A 24,751-nucleotide genomic window follows, 5' to 3' on the forward strand; every position below is an offset into this window, starting at 1 on the left:
TCCTGTTGGCTGCTATCATCGGAACTATTCTGCCCATTAAATAAATGTGCTCAAATTAAAGGTTGAACTTTACACAATTTAGTTTATATAAGCTTAGCTCAAAAAAAAAGTCCAATTTGATCATTTTTTTCATTAAGATTCATGGTTCCATTTATATGACAAGGGCTATTGGACCTGAAATGTACACATCCTCTTCCCTGCTCACAGAAACCTGTGCCAGAACTCAAACCTGGACGTCCCCTCTGTTCATCACAACCTCCACATTAAGTGTGAGCCCGCCTCTCCTCCCCGAGACCAGAGCATCGCTGTGGTCGGGGCTGGACTCAGAGGAGGCGTGAACCCAGCTGGATACTCCATCGGTGGTGGTCGGGGGCCTCGCGAATCTGGCAGTTCCCCTGGCGACAGCGCGTCCAGTTGCGGAAGCTCATATGAAGGCAGCGAGGAGCGCGAGGATCACCACGGCAACGAGAGCTTCCTACTGCAGCCACTGCACAATCAGGAGGAACGTCACAGCCCGTCAGTAAAACGGATGAGGCTGTCAGAAGGCTGGGCAACATAATGGGAACAGCTCTACAGGCACAGGGGTGGGGGTGCGAGTAAAGTTACCATATAGTGTTATTATTATTATAATTATTATTATTATCATATTCTCCTTGTACTGAATGCATGTGCTTTATGTTTAACGGTGGTATGTACTTGACGCTGCGGGTTTGGCAATGTGTACTGCAGGTAAACTTCACCACAGGTCAGGATCAGCACACAAAACCTGGAAAACCAAAATTCTCAAGTCTGTGTGTTAAAACATTCTCAAGATATATAAATAGTTATTTATTATTAATCTGGCAAATTGCAGTAGATTAACTCCATGTGGGATGCTAATGCACCAAATATGTAATAAATAAATTCTAACCAACAGTGTCAACCATGACTTTGATAGAGGCTGATGCTGTCACAAACTCAGAAAATGTTCACTTTTTGTCACGTTCCAATTATAAACTTTAAGAAACAAAGCATTCCCACAGCATGATGGTGCCATCACCATGTTATACTGGGGAACAGGATTTTCAGGGTGATGAGCAGTATTAGTTTTCCACCACACACAGCATCAGAGCAGCATTTTTTACATGTTTTCTGTTTCTCCACCATGACTTGTGGCAAACAGGACTTATGTCTTTCTTTCAACAACAGCTTTCTTCTTGCCAATCCTCCATAAAGGGCAGACTTGTGGAGCGCCCTACTAATAGTTGTTGTGCCGACACATTCTCCCACCTGAACTGAGGTTCTCTGAAGCTCCTCCAGAGTTACCACGGGCCTCTTGGCTGCTTCTCTGATTAAAATTGTCCCTGACCTATGTGCTGTGTGTGCGAGGCACTGTAAGAACCGAACTGCCGGGGTTAAGTTAGTTCAGTGTTCACATCTTTATACATTAAATCTGTAGAGGAAAAAGCTCAATTTAAACATGTCTTCCCTTTATTGAATCAAAGCCCAAACTTTCTCCCGAGAATTTTTTGACACATTTGTGAATCTTGAGAATTTCGTTTTTGTTTTTTTTAAATGCTGATAGATGAGAAATTTGCTTGAGGTCATCATTACGCTGGGAGGTCTGAAAGTGTACATCTACTGCTTGTTTTCGGTGTGTTTAGGTAGTGTGGGGATAATAAGTGCACAACTGGTGTGTGAAGTTCTCATGTGCTATCATGTATGCAAACTACAGAAAAGGTCAAGGGGAATAAGTCTGGTACTCTAGGCAGTGAAGCTACTGGATCTGTACTGATGCACTCTGTCCAAACAAATGCTTTGAAATGTATCGCACAATATTACAAGAATCAATTCAGGGGGAAATAAGCTGATGAAACAAGTAGGAAAAAATTGAAGGAGTAGGTGCCAAGAAGGGGATTTTCGACTAACAGAGTAACCACCTGACTGGAAGTTAAAAAGCAGCAACCTGTCTGATTTTAGCAGAAGCTTCTGGTTCTGTGTTAGTCGAAAGGCTGGAGAACAGGCAGAGGTGTTGATGGTTGGTGAGTGGTCTGTTGGAGTCTAGGCAGCATGGTTGCATAAATCTTACTTGATATTGAGATGCTCAGTTTGTGGTGAGCTTTCAAAGTCATGTGACAAGAAAACAATGCAGATAGATAAAACTGAGGAGGTGAAAAGGAGCAGTGTAGGCTGGATCTGACAGGAAACTGAGAAACTAACTGTGAAAATGAACCACTACAGAATGTCTACGTACCACTACTTAGTTCTGACAGACTGCTGGGTGTAACCTGAAATCATCGCTGGTGGGACAGTAAAACTTTAAACTAAAAAGACCAGATTAATGCAGAAAGCCCGGCAAGTGGAATGTGGTGACATCTAGAGGCCAACTTTGTAATTGCAGTAAAGTAACTTCTCCATTTACCCCTGAACTGTAGTGGCCATAAACACAAGGAAAAGTAGCACAGTCAGGCTGGTCTCCTCTATATTTATGTGGAGTTTTATTGTTTTAAAATGTGTTTTTAGTTTTTTTAAGAAAATGCAAAAGAAGAAGAAAAAGTATTTCTATCAAAATGTAAATTATTCAAACTTTGTAGCCATCCAATATTTGTCTCTAAAATTCAATTTTCTATTCAGTTTTATTCATAGAGAGCTAATTCACAACACATGTCGTCTCAAGGCACTTCAGAAAGGGTTTGGAATGGTGCAGGGTTGTTGGGGAGGTTAGAATAAACTACTGAGTGTTAGTTTGGCCATTTTAGAATGGGTAGTAAGGGTACTTAGTAAACTGATAAAGTTTGTCCATCTAGAGCCCACTGGTGGCCATTGTTATACTAAAAACCACAAGGATTTGGGGTACCTCAGGTTTATTTTAGAATGGTTAAATGGCTTTCCCCTAAAACACTAAAAATGCTTATACTAAGTTCTTCAACTTCCAAGTATAACAAGACATAAACTTCTGTTTTTCATGCTCCTGTGGTACAAATGGGGCTTCACTAAATAATCCAGTCATTTAAGCCAAAATCTCCCGCACATGGGCTGGGCAGTTATTTTATTCCCAGTTTCTGTGTATGTCTTCACTGACCCACACACTGATATTTAGATGTTCCATGCTAAGCCAATTCCTCTGTTGTGGTTCCCTTTCACTGTTTCCTTTCCAGTCCTCATTAAGTAAAGTTTCAGTTTTGGCCTTTTCCCACTGTAATGTGAGTCTTTACATATGGATAGTGGAGCGACGCGGTCAGAGCGAGGAGTTATAAAGCCATAGAAATACAGAAGACAGATGCTTTGCTGCACAAACCTGTAGAGTTGTGTTTTAGAGACTAAGGTAAGGGATGTTTCATTGAGCTCTACAGTCCAGTCTGATACTTGAGATAGAAACACAACAGGAAGCCCAAAGTTTTAACGGCTGGTGTCAGACCCAGTGAGAGTTCACAGTGATAAACAACACAGCTGCTCACCTTACTGGTAATTATCAGGAAGACTTGCAGGGGTGCAGGTCGATACTCAGGTTGTTTATTCTAAGGAATATCCTATTGCAGCAATGATGTAGTTGCAGGCATGCATACTGGGTAATCTGTCCACTAGGGGTAAATTCTGGCTCAGTTTCTTTATATAGAATCAATTCACAACATCTCAAGGCACTTTAAAACAAACGGGTCCGATTTATATCAGTTCTGTAGAAACTATAAAATCACACTAATGTATAGATGTAAAATCAAATCAGAAAGTCAGATTCATTTACATAAAGTCCAATTTGATCCTGTTTCTATCCATCGATCCTTTCCATCATTCAGGTTTTAGCTGCAATATAAGAAGTCCTAAAGTAAAAATCTAACAGATGCGTATTTCTATCCTGGACTAGTCAAAGAAGCCATTTTAGCTCCTTCCAGATGTAGGCTGATGTCTGAATGTGAAATCTTAGACACTTTCAGACACCGTAAGCAGAACATTGGCCTTAGTAAGTATGTTCAGTTCTGGTGCTTTGCATTAACCCTGGAAGTTGGACTTCTGATTTGGAAATGACATCATACCTACTTTAACTATGTCATAGAGCTCATAGAGCTAGTAAACAGTTGAATTCTGCAGCTATCACTGTTTTATGCAGCCGTGTTGGATTTTGGGGAGGATGTTGGCAAAAAAAACTCAAACAAAACATAGGACTGTAATTAACATCCCTGTTAGGTTTTTCTTGTTTTTCTTTTGTTGTGTTTTTTTTTCTGTGTGTTAAAGAGGTGGCTGAGGGTTCAAATTTGAATATTTTTGCTTAAAACTGTATATTTGGAGCTCGACCCCTCAGCCACTCTTCACTTTTTCTTTCTGCTCAGCATCAAAATTCACTTAGGAAGTGGTGGAGGAACACACACTGCTGTTTATTAACTACATAGGGCTGAGCCTCGGCAGAGGTTCTTCTCTTCTCCATCTATCAGGAAGCATGTTTGGCGTCTAACCTAAGAGATTTTAAGGACATGAGCCAGGAGCTCATCCCTGGGCTCCAGGTGGCGCCAGCTAACTGCAGGTGTAAAATAGGAGGCTGGCTTTGAAATGGAAGAGAGAATATAAGCTAAGCAGTGTAAAAAGCCCCATTTATATGCAGATAAATCTGAATCTTTGGATTGTTTCTGCACCCAGTTACTGCCTAGATGTCGGTCAGGTACCAAAAAAACTAATAAAGCTAATAGCTTAATTTTTTTCAGCTGGTGACATTAGTGAATGTCTTTAGTACAAATCCAAATGTACAAGTTTGTTCTGCATTCTCCCCTTATCACATGCTTCCAGTCACCATGACTTAGATCTACTGAGAGATTGTTAGCGGCATGAGCTGGCCTTTTGTCGCCACCTGACACAACGATGAACCAAGTGCACATCGGTTGTTGCAGATCTCCCTCACTCAGAACTGTGCTAGTGTTTGTATTTTGCAGAAAATAAAAATGCTCATGTTATGTTCCACATGTGTGTGTGTGTGGTTTGTTGTTTGGTTTTTATGTTTTTCCGTCCTTGCAGGAACACACACTATGACTTGCTGCAACTGGTTATTTAAAGTTCAAATTTACAGGTGATAGTAAATTCTCTATGAACAGCTTAAATAGACTAAAACAGGACTAAAATTCCGACAGTTTGCTCTTTATTGTTCTATTGAAACACGAGGAATGTTTTATCAGTTGTTCAATAAACTTATGACATTGAGACCTGCTTAACATTATGTTGCATTAGTCTTTTTACAGACACATTTTGTCATGTTACAACCACAAAATTGAGATTTAGACCAAACAAAATTGGTGCATTATTAACACGTGGAAGGAAAATGATACATCATTTCAAAATAGTTTTACAAATAAAATTCTGCAGTACATTTGCAAGAGGATTTCCAGCTCAGGTTGTTAACAGAATAGCAATAAGTGGTGCACTCCACAAATCAGAAAGTAGGAAGAAGTTCAGTTAGCAGTTTGTCTCATGCCATGTGTGGGACACAGCAAACGTGGAGCGCCATAGTCTGATCAGATGAGACCCAAACTGAACTTTTTGGCCTTGCGTGTAAAATACTGTGTAGCAAAAACGTTCTTGTCTCACTTTAGCTTGAAAACTATCCCTGTGATAAAACATGGTGGTGGCAACATTATGTTGAGGGGACTCTTAAGCATGCACAGGGAAGCCGATCAAGTTGATGGGAATGATGGATGGAGCTAAATACGGCAAAATCCTCGAAGAAAACCTGTTCTAGTAGTAAAACCTCTGGATGATTTAGTTCTCATTAATACAATTAAAAACTTGCAAAAAGCTGGTCAGCAAATATGAGGGTGTGATTGCTGCAATGGAAATAATGAATCCCATGATTACTGAGAAAGGTATAAATACATTTTGACATTTTTTAATACATCATTAAAAAAATTTTTTTTCAAAATGCATGCTCTGTTTACAAAGATTCATTGTCTTCTGAGAGGCGTCTGTCTCATTTCCTATTAGAAATAAACCTATTGGTTGAATGGTAATACATTGAAATCTAAATCTACCCGGAGTATGAATACTTTTGGACTTAACTGTGTAGTGGGAGAGACAAACATGTTTGAGCAAATATACTGATAACTGATATCTAAGGAGGAAGGATCAACTGTTTTTAGTTTATTTTTAGCCAGAAAGGAACCAGCAGCTGTTAAACAACTCAAATAATCTCACCAGAGTGCCCAACTTCATATCAACTGGAATCAAAACTCATAAAAAGGCAAAAGATGCTTCTCATAAATTGATTCCCTTTTCATATTTAATGGATGATAAATGGAGTAAGAGTTAAAAGAACTGAACACTAGGTGGAGTCATGAGCTGAGGCAAACTCAACAGCAGGGTGAAAGACTAAATTGCATCTGATGCTTAAGTATTCCTCATTAAAGTCTGGTGACTTTCAATTAACCTGTCATTTGTTGGATGGAAAAGGTATTTGGTAACCACGGGTTTGATTTAAGGTTGACCTTATTTAAATGTCACCTAAAACCAGCCAATCTTCACTCCAAGGAAATCACAAAAAGAAAGGTTTCTATGCAATAAAAATGCCAATTTCTTTTTAAACATCTCAGGTAAGGTCTTATTCTCAAAATAAAACCTGGACATCTCTTGATTTTTAAAGATATCCTTGTCTTATCTGAAAGCCTCCTCCGTTCTTACTGGTTATTGAGAACTGTTTGACAGTTGGGAAAACGTAACAGATCACAGAGAAAACTGAAAGGACTGAAAAATATGACCAAACCTAAATATAAAGATATCTATGCAGCACATGGAGAGACTAAATTCAACTTTTCAGCACTCCTACAGACTCCAAGTCCACAACAAAATATATTTAAAGGCTAAAAAAGTGAATTTTGCATATGTTCCTTTTAAGTTGCATCAGCTTCTGCTCAGTGACAGTTTTCCAAGTTTGAGAGATCAGAAATATCTTTTGGGGGCCCTGCTGAATCAGGATTCTAGTAATGTGTTCAGATCATACTATTACATGCAAGAGGCATCCAGTTGGATTGATTATATTTACAGGGAAGAAGGATCTTTGTTTAGCACTGAGCTCTCAATAGATTTAGTCAAAATCTCAAAGGGTACCTATGCTGCCTATATATATTCCTGAAAGTGTGTACAGTCCGATCAGAATGCCTGTTGATGAAAGGATCTAAAATAGAATTGTTCTGTAATTTTTACACATAAAAGAGGATGCAGTCAGAAGAATGCATTGTGTGTCTACATGTAATGCGTGCAGGGCTTTAAACTAGACTGAGTATACGGCTGAAGTCAAAGGACCGGGCTCGTCAGCGCTCCAACCAAAGCTTTGTTTAGAAGCCGTCAAGGACAGGCTGTGAGTTGGCTTCCAGCCCACATTCCTGCTGGGTACCTTGCGTGAAAGTGAACAGTGTGTTCATGTATACATGCCTGACTCTGCTTGTTCAGCAAACATGTAAACAGTTAAAGCAATTCGCATTTTAAAAGTTGAGCTTTCCAAAGGCTGTTGTGTTTGTTTGTCCCAATTTCCTCTTTGTGTTCCCCTGGGCAACTTCTTGTTGAGCTGCTGTCGTTGGAAAATACATTTGTGCAAAATACTTCACAGCAAATATTTTATTTCCTTCGTAAAAAAAAGTCACATTTCAGACTCAAATAAAAATGCAATGTTCTAAAATAGAGGAATGCTGAATTTTCACTGTTTGCAAACATCCTTTAAATCTGAATCTGAGTTTTTGTTTGCACAAATGTACACTTTCTATTTGTGATTTCTGTGTCTCCAGCTGGTTTTTGAGCTGTGATGGTATTTGCTGGGGGTTGCTCCTTTCACTTGCACAAAGTTGTAGTTTTTGGTTACATTTGCTGCATATGGCTTTGTTTATGCTCCAACAAGATGCCAACCTGTTCCCAAAGAGTTGACAATGTTGGTCTAATTTGCTTATACCCGGCCTAGTTGTCTGTGTTTTCCAAACATCAGACCAGAAAGCTCCATTTTTATCTTATAGACTGAGGAACTCATCTCCTGAAGGTCATTGACAAGAAGAAAGGATGGAATATTAATCTACAAAAACCTTGTTTTTAGGGGTTGTTTGCAGGGATTTGGGGGTTTTCTATGGCACACAAATACAAGAAGCATATTACTGCAAAGTAGAAGTAAAATGTAGCATGATTTTCAAAATGTGTTACAAATAAAAATCTGTGGGTTGCATTTCTGTGAAGGCCTTAGAGGTTAGCTAGAGAACATTAGTGAACAAAGAGCCTCATGAAGACCAAGGAACGCATCAGACAGGTCAACGAGAAAGATCTAGAGAGATTTACGGCAGAATTGGGTTTTAAAACAATATCTCATGCTTTCAGCATCTTACAGATTGTTTATGCTAAGATTTTTTATGCAAAACACCATATGTGAAAGAATAGTGCACATCATCTTTAACGCATCATCCCCATGGTGAAACATGGTCATGGGAGCATCATGCAGTGGGGATGTTTTTGTTTAGCATGAACAGGGAGGCTGATCAGAGTTGATGAGAAGATAGATGGAGCTAAATAATAAGAAATGAGGGAAGAAAACATGTTAAGAGGCTTAAAATAACTTGAGACTGAGGTGAGATTCACCTTTCTGCAGGACAATGGCCCTAAACACACTTTAAACACTGTACATCCAGAGCTACAACACAATTGATATACAGTATCACAGCATATTCACGTGTTACAATGGTCCAGTCAAAGTCCAGAGATAAGTCCAATTAAGAACAATTATTTAATAATTTCGCTGCAGGGCCAAAATTACTGTCTCTAGATCGCAAACTCTAGTAGAGACAATCTCCAATAAACCATTGCTGTTTCTGTACCAAAATGTATTTCTACAAAGTATTGACCGGGTGAGGCTCAAAATAAATGCAAGCCACACTATTTGGACTTTTCTTTGTAAAACAAATTTGAAAGTGATCTCTCATTTTCCTTCAGCTTCAGGATTACACACTTCTTTGTGCAAGCTGTGGCTGAGGGGAGGAGTAGTTGTTTGGCAATCAGAAGGTTGTGAGTCTAATTGCAGTATTCCCCAGCCACATAACACAGTGACCTTGGGCAACACACTGAACCCTGTTGTTAGCATGTGAATGTAGTGAGGTTTGATGGGTGAATGAGATTAGCAGTGTTCAAATGCTTTGAATGTTCTGTATGACAACCTTCAATCCTTTGCAAAAAAATAAATAAATAAAATACACCAACGTTTGTGGTTGTAATGGGACAAACTGGGCTGTGAATGGTAAACATGCATGCTTAAACTCTGCCGGATAATATTGTATAAAGAGCCTTTTCTGCATATCTTTGTAGAAGCTTTCCATAAAAATATTTTTTTTCTATAGGTGCCATTGCTTTACATGTATAGTTGTTTCTTTGTGTTAGGCTGTGTGGTATTTCTTTTTCCAGACCTTTTCTTCTTCCCTTGCTGCTGCAACAATGCCATGCCATTCTCTCCTCTCCGCTGCCTCTCCGTCTCACCATCCAGTTCAAACCAGTTTCTGTTTATCAGCTGTACAGAAGGAGACTGTATAACAGGGCCAAAACATTTTTCATGTGACCTCTCATCATTTGTGTGTGTGTGTGTTGTAATGTAAGAGTAATGTGTTCTTATGAGTCAATTTAAAAGAGAGGGATCAGAGCATCTGTGAACAGCTCGTCCCAATCTCTCCAGGACTGAAAACTGCCTTTGAGACGCCCCATTAGTGCTTTTATCTACCCCGCTGATAATGGATAAACCTCCTCCGAATGTTTTTCCTGCATTCCTATAGATGGTCATGTCCTCACAGAGAAAGGGACGTTGCTCTGAATGTTTAGGTGAAACTATCATTACAACAAACTGCTTCCATTGCTGCACACTAACAAATGTCCATAAATTGAAGTTATAAAGGAAGTAGTCATATCAGAGAGATGAATTTCATGTATCAGAAACAAAAACAAGTGCAACAAGACGTGTTTGCCTTGTAAACCTCCTCGTGTTGGCTGGAAATTAGTGCTATAAGCAAAAAAAAATTGAAGTAAAATCTTTGTGATGTACAAACATTTCACTTGGAACAGACACACTTTAAAGCAGAAGCGAGATGTGGCTTCCTCTTTTTATTGTTACACTGAAAACTGTGGCCACAAACCGTTCTGTCAAATCCAGTCTTTGTAACTCAAATTACTGCTCTACAGTTATCATCTGTTACCGTCCGTATTGATGAAAATCAAAAAATAGGAAAATGTCCAGGATGGACTTTTATAAAAAATCTTTTAGCAGATCAGTCTGGCTGCTGACACAATGACTATCCTTCAGTAGAGCTCTACAATATACTGAATCACAATCGACATTGCTTTCTGTTTTTTCTGCTACTTGTAATAAATTGCTTAGATATTTTAAGTGATATGGTGGATTTTAACTGCCTTTGATGGAAAACAAGGTGAACAGCTAGAAAAACATAGGTTAATAACAACCAACATCGTCATGACGTTAAATAACAAAATCACAATTATTTGTCTAATATTGTGCAGGCCTAGAACTTTTTCACATCCACTGCACCCTAAACACACAATCCCCACTGGGAAATATGACGGTGGCAGCATCAGGCTGAGGAGATGCTTTTTTTTAGCAAGAATTTGAAAGCTGCTCAGAGTTGGTGCAAAGATGGAGCGAAATATACGTCAATACAGGAAGAAAACCAGTTGCAAGCTGTGATCAGTTTGAGATTGAGATGGAAGTTCTCCTTTCAGAAGAACGGCAGGATTTTCTGATTTTCTTCGATTTTTACTTGCAAAAGATTCCTGAAATCATATTTAATTTTCCTTCCTCTTCCTACATTTTATGTTGTTCTATCACATAAAATCCCAATGAGAACGCTTCTGACAAAATGTGTAAACGATCAGGGGCTTAAAACCGTTCGCAAAGTACTATTTGCTGAGTACAGGAAGGTGGTGGACCGCTTTGTGGCATGGTGTGGAAACAATCATCTCATTTTGAACGTGACTAAAACAAAGGAGATGATTGTAGATTTTAAGAGAAACAGAAATAAGTCAAACACTATTTCTATCATGGGAGAAGAAGTGGAGGTGGTGGAGGAGTATAAATACCTCGGTGTTCACCTGGACAACAGACTAGAGTGGAGATGCAACTGTGAAGTCATCTACAAGAAGGGACAGAGCAGACTGTACTTCTTGAGGAAGCTTAGGTCCTTTGGTGTTTGCAGCAAGATGCTGCATATCTTCTATAAGTCTGTTGTGGAGAGTATGATCTCTTCTACCATCATCTGCTGGGGAAACAGCATCAGAGCCAGAGACTTAAAAAAGCTCAACAAGCTGATAAAGAAGGTTCTGGTTCTGTTCTGGGGACTCCTCTGGAACCTCTGGAGATCATTGTGGAAAGAAGGATTCTTCATAAAATGAAGAACATTATGGAGAACCCTGAGCATCCTCTTCATGAAACTGTCCTACAACAACAGTGTCTTCAGTCAGAGGCTTCTTCAGATCTGCTGTAAGACGGAGCGCTACAGGAGATCCTTCCTGCCCACAGCCATCAGCATCTACAACGAATCTTTGAAGAAACCTTCATAATATGAGCTATAACAACATTTAATTTCCTTTTGGGATTAATAAAGTATTTTTGAATTGAATATAATATATGCTGTTGCCCTAGCAACAAATGATTTAGTCATTAGATTGTTTTAAAAATAAACCTTTTATTTAATCCAACATTGATCGTGAAGCAACAAGATCATGACAATAATATATAATGTACAGAAATGGAACAGACAGCAACAGAGTAGATGAAAAACTAGTGCAAAAAACTCAAATATAAAAAATATATTGCACTTGGTAATCTGAAATTTTAGGTGGAAGAAATTGTGTTTGAACATTCTTAATCTGATATAATTATCTGTAAACATTTATCTTTTATTTTTTGCTCTTCTTTGCAAAGTCAAAGCTTTCTAACATCTGTCTGAAGAATCTGCAGCTACACAATCTTCATCTCAGAGCGGAATCCAACAGGCAACCTGTGTCTTGGATGGTCCGAGTTGTGCTTTGTCTTAACGTTTAGGTCGACCCACACACACACCCACACACACATATATGCACACATTCACACTCAACTTGAGGTCAAAGCCCTTGAGTAGGTTGTTGAAGTGACACATTTGGTCATCGTCTGTTTCTGGTTTCAGTCAGAGAATCTCAGTGATTTTCACCTTGTCTCCTAAAAAGAGACAATGTCCACCTTCAGGCCTGAGTCATAAGCTCAGCCGTCGTTTCACTGGAGATAGCTGTCTTCGTGATGTGCCATTAGAGTCCTACAGGCTTTACATCTACTGAAGCATGTCGACCTGTAGCGTTGAGAGGGAAACAGTTGGAATGGCATATGCAAACTTCTCCATGAAGAAGGTAGAGACGTCTTCTGAGCAGTGGGAGGACAGTTTTTCACGGCGCCTTCAGAGGACAGGAAATGTTGTTTTTTTTCAGGGTTGTAACCCTGGTCCATCTTGTCTATGGGTCACCATGTACTCCATCAGTTGGCTGTCCTCAGGTCAGCAAGGGTCCAGCCACATCTATAGTGACACGTACTGTTGAGAAGTCACGTGGAGTTCTAGCTGAGGATGATCCTGTCTCGTTCATGCAAACAGCATTTGGGTAGGATCCTTTCAGCGGGACGGACACATATCAGGTCTCCTGAAATCTGCAGAACCACAGACTTCCACCGTGTCAGGATAAGGGTCCACCTGAGGACAGAAGGGGGAACAATTTAAACAGAACTCTCTGAATCATCTTTCTATAGATAGACCTGAAAAGGTGACATTCTAGATACCTCTGTTCCTTGTTAAATTCTATGTAAAATATTAGAGATGGATGATTTTCTTCTACGTGGTCATTGCAACATTTCTTAACTAACAATTTTTTGCATCTTTCTGAATAGTTCATGTATTCTGACTACACCTTAAGTGTATTTTGTGTGTTTTTACAAGAGTTGTTTTCCTCAGTTTTACTACCTTGTCAACAAGACTAACATACTGATATGCTCTGTATGTATGTGTGTTTACTGTACCTCAGAGTAGAGTGGCGGGGGGAGATATCTGAACTCTGTGATGTAAGTCAGCACAGATCCTTGGTCCTCTCCCTCCCCATCAGACCTATCACAGCCCTGCAGACAGTTCCGCCTGTGAGCCTCTGATATTGCCAGATCGCTGTAGCTTGGCGGAGCTGAAGAAAACAAGCAGCTGTAAGATATCGCTCTGTTCCACAAGTGCTTCAGGGCAGAAAACATGCCCACATTGTGTTTCCTTGTACGTACCCTCAGGTCTCTCCGACAGGCCCATCCAGCTCACGGAGCTGCAATTGCTGCTAATGCTGGAGGTGCGGGTGGCACACGCATGAAGTGGTATGGTGCCGATGACCAGCGGCAACGACAGCGACAAGTTTAACCCACCGGGAATGTCCACGTACACCTGGAGGGGACAAGGAAGAGAGACATGTTTTCAAGTTAGCAGGAGCCACTTGTATCTGTTAGGGTTGGTGAAATTCAGCTACAGGCAGTGAGACACACATACACACAACCGGAGGCGGCTTCACAAACCCGCCGCACAATCAAACCAGTAAGTCTATGAGAGAAATATAAACACACTGGGCTTCTACCCCCTGCTGCCTCAAACACCTTAACCTTGTTATGCACCTTTCCTCCAGTAAAAACATCAAACAATGGAGTTCTGAACAGCGCCCTCCTATCACTTTACCTAAAATATCTCAACTGTGCTGCATGCTAGCTAAAACAAAGGAACGGCCATGCATGAATACTGTGCATTGATGCTTTATTAGCATCGATTAATACTTTATGAGATTGTGTTATCAGGAAGTTTACTGCAAGGTAATTGGGCTGTTATTACCATAAGATTTTAATGTTTTACTAGGAAGATTAGAATTCGTTATCAAGTTTATGAGTTTCTGTCAGTCACTGATTGTTTGCATTGGTCTTCTCAGCCAGGGCCTGGTCTACAACTGGAATACAGCATATTTATCAGCATCTCCACCAACTACATTTACTACTCATTTAATGCATACAGAAACAGTGTTTCAAATATTAAAAGTATGAAAAAAATAATTCCACAGGAAAAAAAATGTTTCTCCATCAGTGACACAGATGAAAAAAAACCGTTGCTAATTATCTCAAAAAGCTATAAAAAAATAGACAAATTTACTCACCTGGTGTGATCTACCGTATGTTAATAACAGTTTTGTCTATTCTTTTCATGTCTTTAAGGCACGTTATAAGTTGTCCTATTTAAGTACTTCAGTCTTAACACAAACGTCATATACACGTCTAAACAGTCAGTCAGTCAGTCATTTTCTACCGCTTATTCCATAGTGGGTCGCGGGGGAGCTGGTGCCTATCTCCAGCAGTCTATGGGCAGGAGGCAGGGTACACCCTGGACAGGTTGCCAGTCCATCGCAGGGCAGCACACAAACAACCATGCACACACTAATTCATACACCTAAGGGCAATTTAGAGTCACCAATTAACCTGACAGGCATGTCTTTGGACTGTGGGAGGAAGCCGGAGTACCCGGTGAGAACCCACGCATGCACGGGGAGAACATGCAAACTCCATGCAGAAAGACCCCCGGCTGGGAATCGAACCCAGGACCTTCTTGCTGCAAGGCAACAGTGCTACCACCGTGCAGCCCCACTTCTAAACATGTATATTCAAAACATTTACACATGTATAGATACCTAATCATATGAACATCAAAATAAATATCTACATATAAATATACCTCCATCAAATGAAAGTATCGGGTTTGTTTTTCTAATGCTGAAGCACAAACGCAGTAATCAGGGAACCCTGTACTCACCATGAGGGCGTACTCCACTCTGATAATGGGACAGTCCAGTATGGAGGGGGACACCGGGGGGATCTTAAGCATCTTGCCCTCCCAGCTTTGGCTCTTCCCTTGCTGGAGAGGTTCTCCTCGCAGGTTAGACACCAACTGCTGTATCTGCCTGCCCTTTCCCTTGGCAAAGAAGGTCTGTGTCTGGTACAGCGCTGCTTTGGGCACCACGACGCGGGACGAGCAGTTTTCCACCTCGGCAAAGATCTGGATGGACTCGCCTGGGAGAGAGGGGAGAAGAGATCAGTCTGTCAGACTGAGAGAGGAAAGGACACAGGTGAAACTTTAGAGGGGAATACAGAGAGGAAAAGGAAGATGAATTCAAAGAAGAGGCGTGTCTCACCTGGTGTGTAGCCCTTTCGCTCTATTTTGGCACTGAGGGAAATTGGACCCGACGCACAGAACCAGCAGCACAGAGTCTTCTCCTTTGTTCCAGCCTGAGGGGCCTGTTCACACACCATCTGATTTAGCTGCAGGCGATACACTTTAAGACGCTGATGAATTACCGTAAAGCAGCAGCTCCTACCAGCAGAAGGGGCGTGTTGATGTCAATGTGTTCGAACACAATGAACTCCTTCTTGATTTTCACCGGCAGCAGCCAAGGCCGGTGCAGCTCAGCTTTCACCCAGTACCTCACACTGCCATGCTTCCCTTCAAACGAAGTGGCCAGAGCCCTACAGGAGAGAGGCGAGAGGAGCAGTGAGATTTAGAAACGTGGGTGGGCCGGTCAGAATTTAAGCCTTTCCTTCAGAGAAAACTTGAATGACTTTTTTGACTACATATTTGCTTAGAGCTGAAGCTGCTTGAGTTGGAGTTAGTTTTAATTGCTTCATACATGGTTAGTTAGTTTAGTTTAGGCTCCAGGCAGAGGTGTGGGGCCCCTTCAAAGGCTCAAAGAGGGCCTCGGACAATTAACACAAAAGGACACCTTTGTACTGTCGTAGCTTTGCCAGAAAAATACCAGATTCAAAAATCTCTCTGAGTTGCTGCAAGCTTCAGTAAAATTTTAAATGATTAATTACTGCAGACTATACACAGAGCTGAATGAAATCTCTGGACACTTACATCTGAGGCAGGTTGAAGCTGAAAGCGAACTCATGCAGGCCGGCATGCAGAACAGTCATGCCCTCCTCCAGAGCGTCTTCATCTGAAACACAGAGAACAGGCGTTCAGATCCTGCTGTGTCTTAACGCATGAGCTGACCACTGAGTCTCAGGGGCTCCCGGGATTAAACATGTCTGTTCGAACCTCTCAGAAAAAGAATTAACATTTAAATCAGCATTACACCAGTTTATACAATTCACAAATCTTTGGAGAACAAATTGAAATGAACCAAAAGTTGGTTCAATAATTTTTTTCTTTTGAGAATTTTTCATCTAGTTTAGTGTTCTAAGAAATCTTCCTGTCCCTGTTTGAATTTCCAAAGGATAGTCTTGTTTCGATTTTCACTTTTTGCAGTGCTCTAGTAAACACCAGTAGAAAAATTTAAAATATTATATATTAAAAAACAATAAAACTACCTTTTCTGCCCCAGTTTGACTTGAATGTTTATTGTCTGTTGGGAGCTACCTAAAAATGTTGAGTTTTTTCTTAGGTTTCTCTGTGGGATTATCTTTTTTTCTTTGCTTAGGCAAAACACAAATTTCCATGGTTCCATAAATCATCGCTTCCTAAAGTTGGTTGTAACCTAAATGTTGATTATGAATCCATCAAAAGGTCACAAGATTCAGTTCAGAAATTTCATAAAATACCAAAAAATGATAGTGAGGAATATTTCTCTTCTAAATGGCAGAACTGGTGAGTGGGCCCAATTACAAGGTGATAAAAGCCACATACTGGCTGTTGATGCAGTTTGTGTGGATGTCACTCCCTTGATCAATTGACCAGGCGGTAATGATTGTATACTCAGCTAATCGTTGGGGTAACGAGTCTGTTTCACTGTTATTTTGTAGGTCAGGAGATAAGAAGTTCGACAATGACAGCCATAAATTCCAGTTCCATTCTTTTATTTATTTTGAGTGTATGCAGAATTTTACATTAATCGACCCTGATTAGTTGTATTTTGAGACCTGATGTGACTTAGAGGGACTAATCAAAACTGTATTTAAAGATTTAAAAATGAAGAGAACAAATGAAATAAAGGCTTAAATGTAAATAAATCTGTTTCAAATAAAAAACAAACCAAAAATACAAATACTATATTAAATAATTATTCTCTGTAATAAAAACTCATTTTCTCCTTTCCAGTGAGTCCAGTCATTTCGATATTAACTATCATGCTTTATTATGAGACATTTCTATGTAATATACTTAGAGGCGTGTTTGGGTTCTTTATCCGTGTCCCTAACATTTTAACAGCCTATAGTTGAATTCCAGTCCCACACATAGTCTTAACTCAGCTATGAACACGTGTGGCGAAGCTAACAGCAGTCAAAGGGAAAGCTTTAGAGGGAGAAACGTCATGACCTTCCTCACTTCCTCATTTCTGATGTCATCCATCAGTTCAGTTTATGTATTCAGTCCACCCAGCCGCTTCTCGCTTCCTGCCACCTCATCCTGCATCTCTGCAGTGTGTGTGTGTGTGTGTGTGTGTGTGCGAACGTGCGAGCAGGCCCAGTCACCAGCAGCGCAGCTCAAGCAGGAGTAGACCGGTATGAACCAGACTGAGCAGCTTACTCTAACTGGAAACTCCGACGACTATATCGCTACTCGGCCTCCCATTGGCCAAGCACGTCAGATAAATTTAAAGGGACGTGCGCTGGTTGGCTGTTCAGACGCGTGTCCCCGCCCACGCGAGCGGAGCCGTGCAGTGTGTGGCCTGAGAAGGGGGAGGAGGGGGTGAGACAGGAGCGGAAGGTTGCTGTTACTGGAAAGATGAACTTCAGGTGGACCTGCTGTTCTCACGCAAACACTTCGCTAACACAAACCATTGTTCATGTCAGCTTTATTTCAGCCTCTGACGCCGTTCCCAGCATTTTTCCCAGAGTTTTTCCTTTGTGTTCATTTCTAACTCAACATCTTTTCTTCTTTGCTGCTGGTAAAAAAGCAGCAGATAACCTGACCTTATTTTTATAATAAGATATATAATATGAACATGCTTTTAAAATATGCACGGGGAACCTTTTAATATCACAATATGTTTTTATTACTATCAAGATGAATAAATAAATTATATTAAACTGGTAAAAAACTGCCCAGGACATTAAATTACGTATACAACCACACTATTATATTACCTTTGTGCATTAAAAAAGGAAAATACGTGATATTCTGGTGGTTCTTGTCAGGATGACTGTTGCGCAAATTTAATGAAGGAAAAAAAACTTAAAATGGATTTGATCAGCTGTCATATAGAACTTGATCATCTCTTTTTACTCCAACTTGGGTTTGTTACAAATGTCAGAACTGAAACCATTGTGGTTTGGTTTCAAATATATGGGAGATCTGAAGTACCATGTTGCCATATGCAACATTGGTATTTATTTTTGTAATTTACTGACCAAAATATTAATAAATTATTTCATGAATACTGAGTTTGGGTGGATTGTTTGTGTTTTCACTGTTTCCAGTGAAAACACAAACAATTATTATTGGAGGTCATATAATTAGTCTTTTACAAACATCTTCCACATAGATGTCACTGTGGTCAATTTAAAATGATGTTTCATGAAACCTAGTGTTAAAAAAGCAGCAGTGAAGCTGCAGGGGCAGAGGTGACCAGATCACTGTATAGTTTTTATTTCCATAAAAGTTTAAACTAACGGTCTATTTTGCATCTTATTTTATTTATCACTAAGGCAACAGAACAACAGGAGTGTGTAAAGTGGTGGCAGGCTTATAGGCAGCAGCTGAGGCATAATTCCCTCCACACACACACACACACTCAGACTGAGAGTCAGCCTGGTTCTCCCCTCCCCTCCCCCGTCCCTGGCAGTTTCTGAACAGGTTTGAACCGCTTCTAACAAAGGGAGTAGCCAGATCTTCCCGTATCAATGATGCCAGCTGTAAAAATCGCCTTTTCACATGTGTCTTTTAAGAAAAGTTGATCTAAGAGTCAAAACCTTGATGATCACTTTATTGTTTTAATCACTTTTAATTTATTCGAAGCGCTTGCAACTTTTTTTGCTTTCTGTAGCCCTCCGCAGAAGCAAGCCTGGCTAAGAAGATCTAGCTTGGTCAGAAATCACTCGAAAAGCCTCCATCCATCCCTGCTGGTGGGATAAAACAGTTTATACATAACAGGCCGAGCAGAGGAGTTGTAGTTTGGGCATCAGCTGTTGCATCAGTACCACTGTGACTGATGGACTGCGCTCTCTGCGTGCTTAAAGTTTTCGGTGATCAGCAGACGCACATCATCATCACTCTTACCTCTCTCCTCTCCGATCAAGGTGTCGCAGTGATGCAGGTATTCCACCTCCTCCGTGTAGTTCTGGGTGTAAGCCGTGTTGGCTCCGGCGTTTCTCGACTCCGTCCACCGGACTTTGGCGATCCCCCGAGCGGTGATCTCCAGCTTCCTCACCCGCACATCCCCAGTGACCTCCACCACCACCCTCCCGGAGACCAGGTCTCCCCCTGAGAACACGGGCAGGTTGTTATCGTTCAGGCAGTCAAAGCAGACCGCCAGGGCCTTAACTTTGCCCAGCACCATATTGGAAATGCTTATAAAAAAGCAATAAACAAAAATGTAGGAAAATGTATAAAAAATAGTCTATTGAGAAGAAGTTGTGAGTGGAGCCGTGCGGCACAGATTCATGCGCCAGGAGCTGCGGGTGCCCAGCATAGAGCCGGGTCTGCAGCTGTCAGGGATGGCTCATCTGGCAGCTGATGGTCCGCTTCAGCTCTCCTCCTCCTGCAGCTCTCCTCCTCTGGGTGTGCTCTCAGCTCCAGCTCAGCCTCTCTGCTCTGCTGCTGTCTGCATGCAGCCGCTGTGCTCTTAAAGGCTCCGCTCGAAAAAAACAAAAAAACAATAATAATCCCACTGAGCATGTGCGCTCCGACCGGCCGACCTGCTGCCTCAGATGCTCAGCCTTTCCTCAGCATGAGAATGTGTCTCCACTTGCCCCCGAAGTGTCTTATGAAACGGCGGATTATTAAAAAAACTTGTTGGATGAACTAAAATGGAGAAGTTGAGGAAGAACAACTCCAGATGGGAGACGGCGGAGCATTTTGGCCCGCCTCTGTGTTGGCGGCTACAAAGAAGCGCACTTTGAAACTAGTTTGTTCTTGTTCGTTGTGGCAGCAAATAAAAACAGAGGGAAACATCCATGTAAACCCCCTGAAGTTTGCTTTTCAGGTTTCTTTCATTTTTTTAATCATCTTATTTTGGGACTATGTAACACATGTCCAAGGACCAATTTCAATTTCTATAAGCAAACTTCCTTTCCGGTTTTAATTATTGAACAAACCAATACATATAATAGATGACTGCATTTGAAATATAAAATAATGTAATTAAAAATAAATTAACGTTTACATGGTTTTCATTAGCTAATCTGAGAGCTACATCAACAATAGATCTAGTGAATAAACCGAACTTTCATTTGAGGGAAAAATCCAGTGTTAGGAAGTAGCTGTTCGGTAAGGCTCCTGTTAATGCCTTATACAACCACCTCTTTCTCACAACAGGGCAGTTGATAAATTGCATGTCATTGAATTAGAATATAACGCTAAAGTTAAAATAACTCAGTAATTTGAAGTGAAAATCATTACAGTGCTGTGAAAAAAAGTATTGGCCTCATTACAGATTTCTTGTTTTTGCTGTTTTCAAACCCATTTTAATATCAGACAAATTCAGTAAATACAAGAGTGGCCTCTTTAAGGTCATGCCCCAGCATTTCAAAGCGGTTCTGTTTGTGTTTCTACAGAAACTAAATGTTTTTCATTTAGTTATTTTAAACTCAGTGTATTTAAGTTTTCTGTCACATCATTGTTGTGGAACGACAAAGTGTTCAAAATTAAATAAATAAATGAAACATTATGAAGTGTATGGCTATTAGTAAATCCAGAAGACGTGGTCCTGCTGGCCCCCTCTAGCCAAGACCTATAGCACGCACTGGGGCGGTTCTCAGCCGAGTGTGAAGCAGCTGGGATGAAGATCAGCTCCTCCAAGTCCGAGGCCATGGTTCTCGACCGGAAAAAGGTGGCTTGTCCTCCTCAGGTTGGAGGGGAGTTCCTGCCTCAAGTGGAGGAGTTTAAGTATCTCGGGGTCTTGTTCACAAATCCGTGAATTTGGAAAATGATAACATGGTAAATATTATATGTTATAAATATTAAGGTTATCAAATTTAACATTGACTGTTTTCATTCACTGCCTTGATTTTAGCGCCTCCCTACATTCTCACTTAAAAGCATCGTTTATTTGGGGTCACAGAAAGCATATTATTTAGATTTTTATTCACAATTTTTGCCATCATCGTCTGCAATTGCTGCTCGAGCTCGACCACAATGAATCGTAGCAAGTTGTGGGTCAAGCACTTCAAAACTCCGCTGTCGCACCGGAGCTGCTGCCGTATTCCGATCTGCCGGAAATAACAATTACACACGATGAACGTGATGAATGATAAAACAAAGTGGTAAAACGTGCTAAAATCAAGGCAGTGAATGAAAACAGGCAATGTTATTTTTGTTACTTTGACCCCTCATACCAGTGTGCATCAGGATAAAGTGTAGAAGGCAAAGATATCGATATAGACCTGTTCTCGTTTCACCAGTTGCATTGGGCTACATGTAAGATTGTATCCTAAGTGTGAGATCTTTTCTAAAATCATATTGTTTTCCATTATAGGCTTAAAATGAAAACAGTAACTAGGGAATGTTGAGGCTTTTACTTTTAAAATATAAGTACGCTTTATTTTGAAAGGATAAAACTGATTAAGTCCCAGTAGTAGCATTAAGACCGATTTTGCATTAACTGAAATATGAAGGCTTTTTATTTGTAGAGTATGTTTTGGTCTTATTTTGAAAGTGCAGCAATGGTTGTCATTAAAGGACAGGTTTAGGCCCTTTGTAATATGGAACCCATTTTCTATTCTAAAATCACCATGTCTGCTATTGTCAACTTAAAGAATTCAACAGTCAGTATAAAAAAAATTAGGCTTTTATCTTGAAATGTTCAGCAAGCCTCATTTTAAAAGGCTAACATAGTTCAGTTTCCAACCCTGGTTGAGTCCCAGCAGTAGTTATTAAGACAATACTGCAATTATCTGCTGTGTGAAATATGAAGGCTTTTATTTTTTAGAGTATGTTTTGTCTTATTTTAAAAGTCCAGCATAGTTGTCCTATCAGGTCTGGGTTAGTACCATTAGTTATATAGAACCTGTGCTAAATTCCCAGTGTGCCATTTTATCCGCTTTAAATGTAGAAGGTAAATATTGAAAATTTGAGCTTTTATTTTGAAAGTTTCAGTAAGCTTTATTTTAAAGAGCAGATGTAGTCCCTTTGGCAATGCTGGTTGAGTTCCAACAGTAGTGTTAAGCACCACGCTGCAATGATCTGTTGTTTAAAATATCAGGGCTTTTATTTTGTAGAGCGTGTTTCGGTTTTATTTTGAAAGTCCTGCATGGTTGTGTTTGAAGGAATAGCTGGTTAGTAATATGGAACCTACCTTTTTTTTTAAATCATAGTGCGTGCTATTATCAGCTTAAAAACATAATGGAAGAAGGATGCTTTTGTTTTGACAGTTTCAATAAGCCTTATTTTAAAAGGTCAACAAAGTCCTATTTCAAACACTGGTTGAGTCCTAGCAGTAGTGTTAAACCCAATACTGTCCAAAACTATTGAAGTGTGTTATTTTGTACAGTATCTGTCACTTTGACTTTGAAAGGCCAAGCTGTGGCCTTCTCCTCTCTCAGCAGAGGCAGAGATCTGTTGCTATGGTAATGGCTACCCAGCTGGCAGCACAGGCATGTGTCTGCATGTGTGTGAACCAACAGCTGCAATTGATTGTCTCCCCCCTGAGTTTGCATACCTTAGCATTAGTAACTGCGTTACTTCTAATGGTGTAATCTAACTAATTACTTTTCTCAGAGTAAACCAACAGCAAGAGAGAAACATGACGATGGAGCGGAGTCATGTAAATTCAAAGACAGCGTTCAGTAGTTGGAAGTATAGGCAATATTTAATGTTCGCGGAAGTTAAAGTCAAAAATGTGCATGTGATTTGCAAGTTATGTCCAGGAACAAAGAAATTATCCACATCCGTGACAAGCAGCACCAACCTTATGAAGCACTGCGAGTCGTGTCTACCTTCCACAACACTTGTGGCTATTAACCTGAGCCCTGCTACGGCCAGGGCGAGCTCCAACATTCCTACACCAAGCAAACAGAAAAGGCTTGATATTTCTGGTCAGCAACCCATAACATTATTTTAGATTCTAAAAGGTAACTGAATAGTTACTTTGCCTAGTAACTAGTTACTTGAGTTACTAACTCAGTTACTTTTTGGGAGAAGTAACTAGTACCTATAGCTAGATACTTTTTTAAAGTAACGTTCCCAACACTGCTCATGGATTCCTGCTTCAACTGTCACTGAAAATACAAGAGAAAAGGCTTTGGAATTCTTTGACTTCAAGAGATCGGGAGGGGTTTGACGGAAAACCATAAGACCTACAGGGGTTGGACAATGAAACTGAAACAACTGTCATTTTAGTGTGGGAGGTTTCATGGCTAAATTCAATTCAATTCAATTCAATTCAAAGATACTTTATTGATCCCCGAGGGGAAATTAGAATTCCAGTACAACCCATCCAAACATACATCATGACACAAGACAATGGGGGGACGGGTCACCGAGGCTTTGCTGCCCGCTCACAGGCGCTGCCCTTGCTAGATGAGAAAAGAGGCCACATTAGGTAAGTAGAGGGAAAAAAAAAAATCATATTTCACACTTTATCCTTAGCAGGATACAGTTTGAGATTGCAAAAAACCTCAGCACAAAGAAGCAACAAATTTACAAAACAACATCATGCTGGGAACGGTGAAGGTGGTGTGAGGGGTGCATATGTTTATCTTGAGCATGTGTGTGTGTGCAAGTGAGTGTGTGCAAGTAAGTCCATGAAGCACTGTCACAGAGGCCATTGTCCTTGATGGTTCGTTGGAATGTACATCAACCGGCCAAGTTCTGAGCAGGTCCACAGATGTCCTCAGGGAAGGGAGGGGGCAGAGGGAGCAGAGCGTCATGTTTACGTAACTTCCAGGAGAAGTTGAAGATAGCCAGCCATCAAGGCCGCGCAGGGGAGCCAGATTCAGAAAAACAATAATTATTTGGGTTAGGCTGACTCTTAATTTTCCGTCAGCCTTGAGAGTCTCACTGGTGCTTCTCAAAGGCGAATACAAATATACAAATTCCTGGTCTTTCTGCCAGATCCAAGCGAACAGCTTTCTCCAAGATTTATACCATTTCACCCGAGTCCAGGAACCGCAACCCGCTTGCGATCCTGTATAAGGATCACATCCAGTCTGCAATTCAGCTCACGTAACATCTCAGTCTGAGTGTTGATCGCTCTGAAGATCCCATCACACATGCCAGGCAGCCTTACAATGGCCAGAACAGCTGCTGACATTCTCCGAATTTCCCGATATGCCAGGTAACCGCTAACTCCAAAAAGCAGAAATCCTGATATCAAACATCCAATTATATACACATCTTCCACATCCTCGACTGACATTATCGACAGACACACAATCCTCCACTTCTGCCAGGAGTCCATCGTGTATCCGGAGAAAAATGTCCCGTCCGGGCAAGTGGGCTCTCCCGACCCCTGTCTTCTCGTCGAGAAAATTTGATCAATTGCATTGAGAGACCAGCTGACCAAATCCATAATTTGGAAGAATTTGGAAGATGTGCAAAAAGAGGCTCCAAAAAAAAGACAAGACACAGAGCTGAAAGCAGGGCAGATA

At 40.6% G+C, this 24,751-nt stretch overlaps 2 protein-coding genes across 3 annotated transcripts in view; one reads left to right on the top strand and one right to left on the bottom strand.

The window, feature by feature from the left end:
* The window catches only part of mef2ca (myocyte enhancer factor 2ca), a 38,022-nt gene extending 33,096 nt beyond the window's left edge, over positions 1–4,926 (top strand). For both annotated transcript variants that reach the window (XM_047372808.1, XM_047372809.1), the window contains exon 11: positions 208–4,926. In XM_047372808.1, coding sequence (XP_047228764.1) covers positions 208–559 — 352 coding nt within the window. In that variant the 3' untranslated portion in view covers positions 560–4,926. The remainder of the gene's footprint in view (positions 1–207) is intronic.
* A 6,717-nt stretch (positions 4,927–11,643) lies between these two features.
* On the bottom strand, positions 11,644–19,794 carry arrdc3b (arrestin domain containing 3b). Its single transcript, XM_047373430.1, has 8 exons — positions 19,224–19,794; positions 15,921–16,002; positions 15,382–15,529; positions 15,199–15,301; positions 14,820–15,076; positions 13,265–13,418; positions 13,019–13,173; positions 11,644–12,695 (listed from the first exon to the last, which is right to left on the bottom strand). Exons 1-8 carry the CDS (start codon positions 19,501–19,503, stop codon positions 12,618–12,620), a joined length of 1,257 nt encoding a protein of 418 aa, XP_047229386.1. The 5' UTR covers positions 19,504–19,794; the 3' UTR covers positions 11,644–12,617.
* Between the last annotated feature and the right edge of the window lie 4,957 nt (positions 19,795–24,751).

Source organism: Girardinichthys multiradiatus, chromosome 8, assembly GCF_021462225.1.
Source record: "Girardinichthys multiradiatus isolate DD_20200921_A chromosome 8, DD_fGirMul_XY1, whole genome shotgun sequence".
Lineage (NCBI taxonomy): Eukaryota > Metazoa > Chordata > Actinopteri > Cyprinodontiformes > Goodeidae > Girardinichthys > Girardinichthys multiradiatus.

Excerpts from the sequence above, each read along its gene's own strand:
- arrdc3b (XM_047373430.1), bottom strand. The coding sequence starts at position 19,503 with ATGGTGCTGGGCAAAGTTAAGGCCCTGGCGGTCTGCTTTGACTGCCTG. Across the intron at positions 15,530-15,920 it reads AGCTTCAACCTGCCTCAGAT|GGCTCTGGCCACTTCGTTTG; the intron begins GTAAGTGTCCAG and ends TCTCTCCTGTAG. Across the intron at positions 13,419-14,819 it reads GAGTGGAGTACGCCCTCATG|GTGTACGTGGACATTCCCGG; the intron begins GTGAGTACAGGG and ends TGTCCCCTCCAG.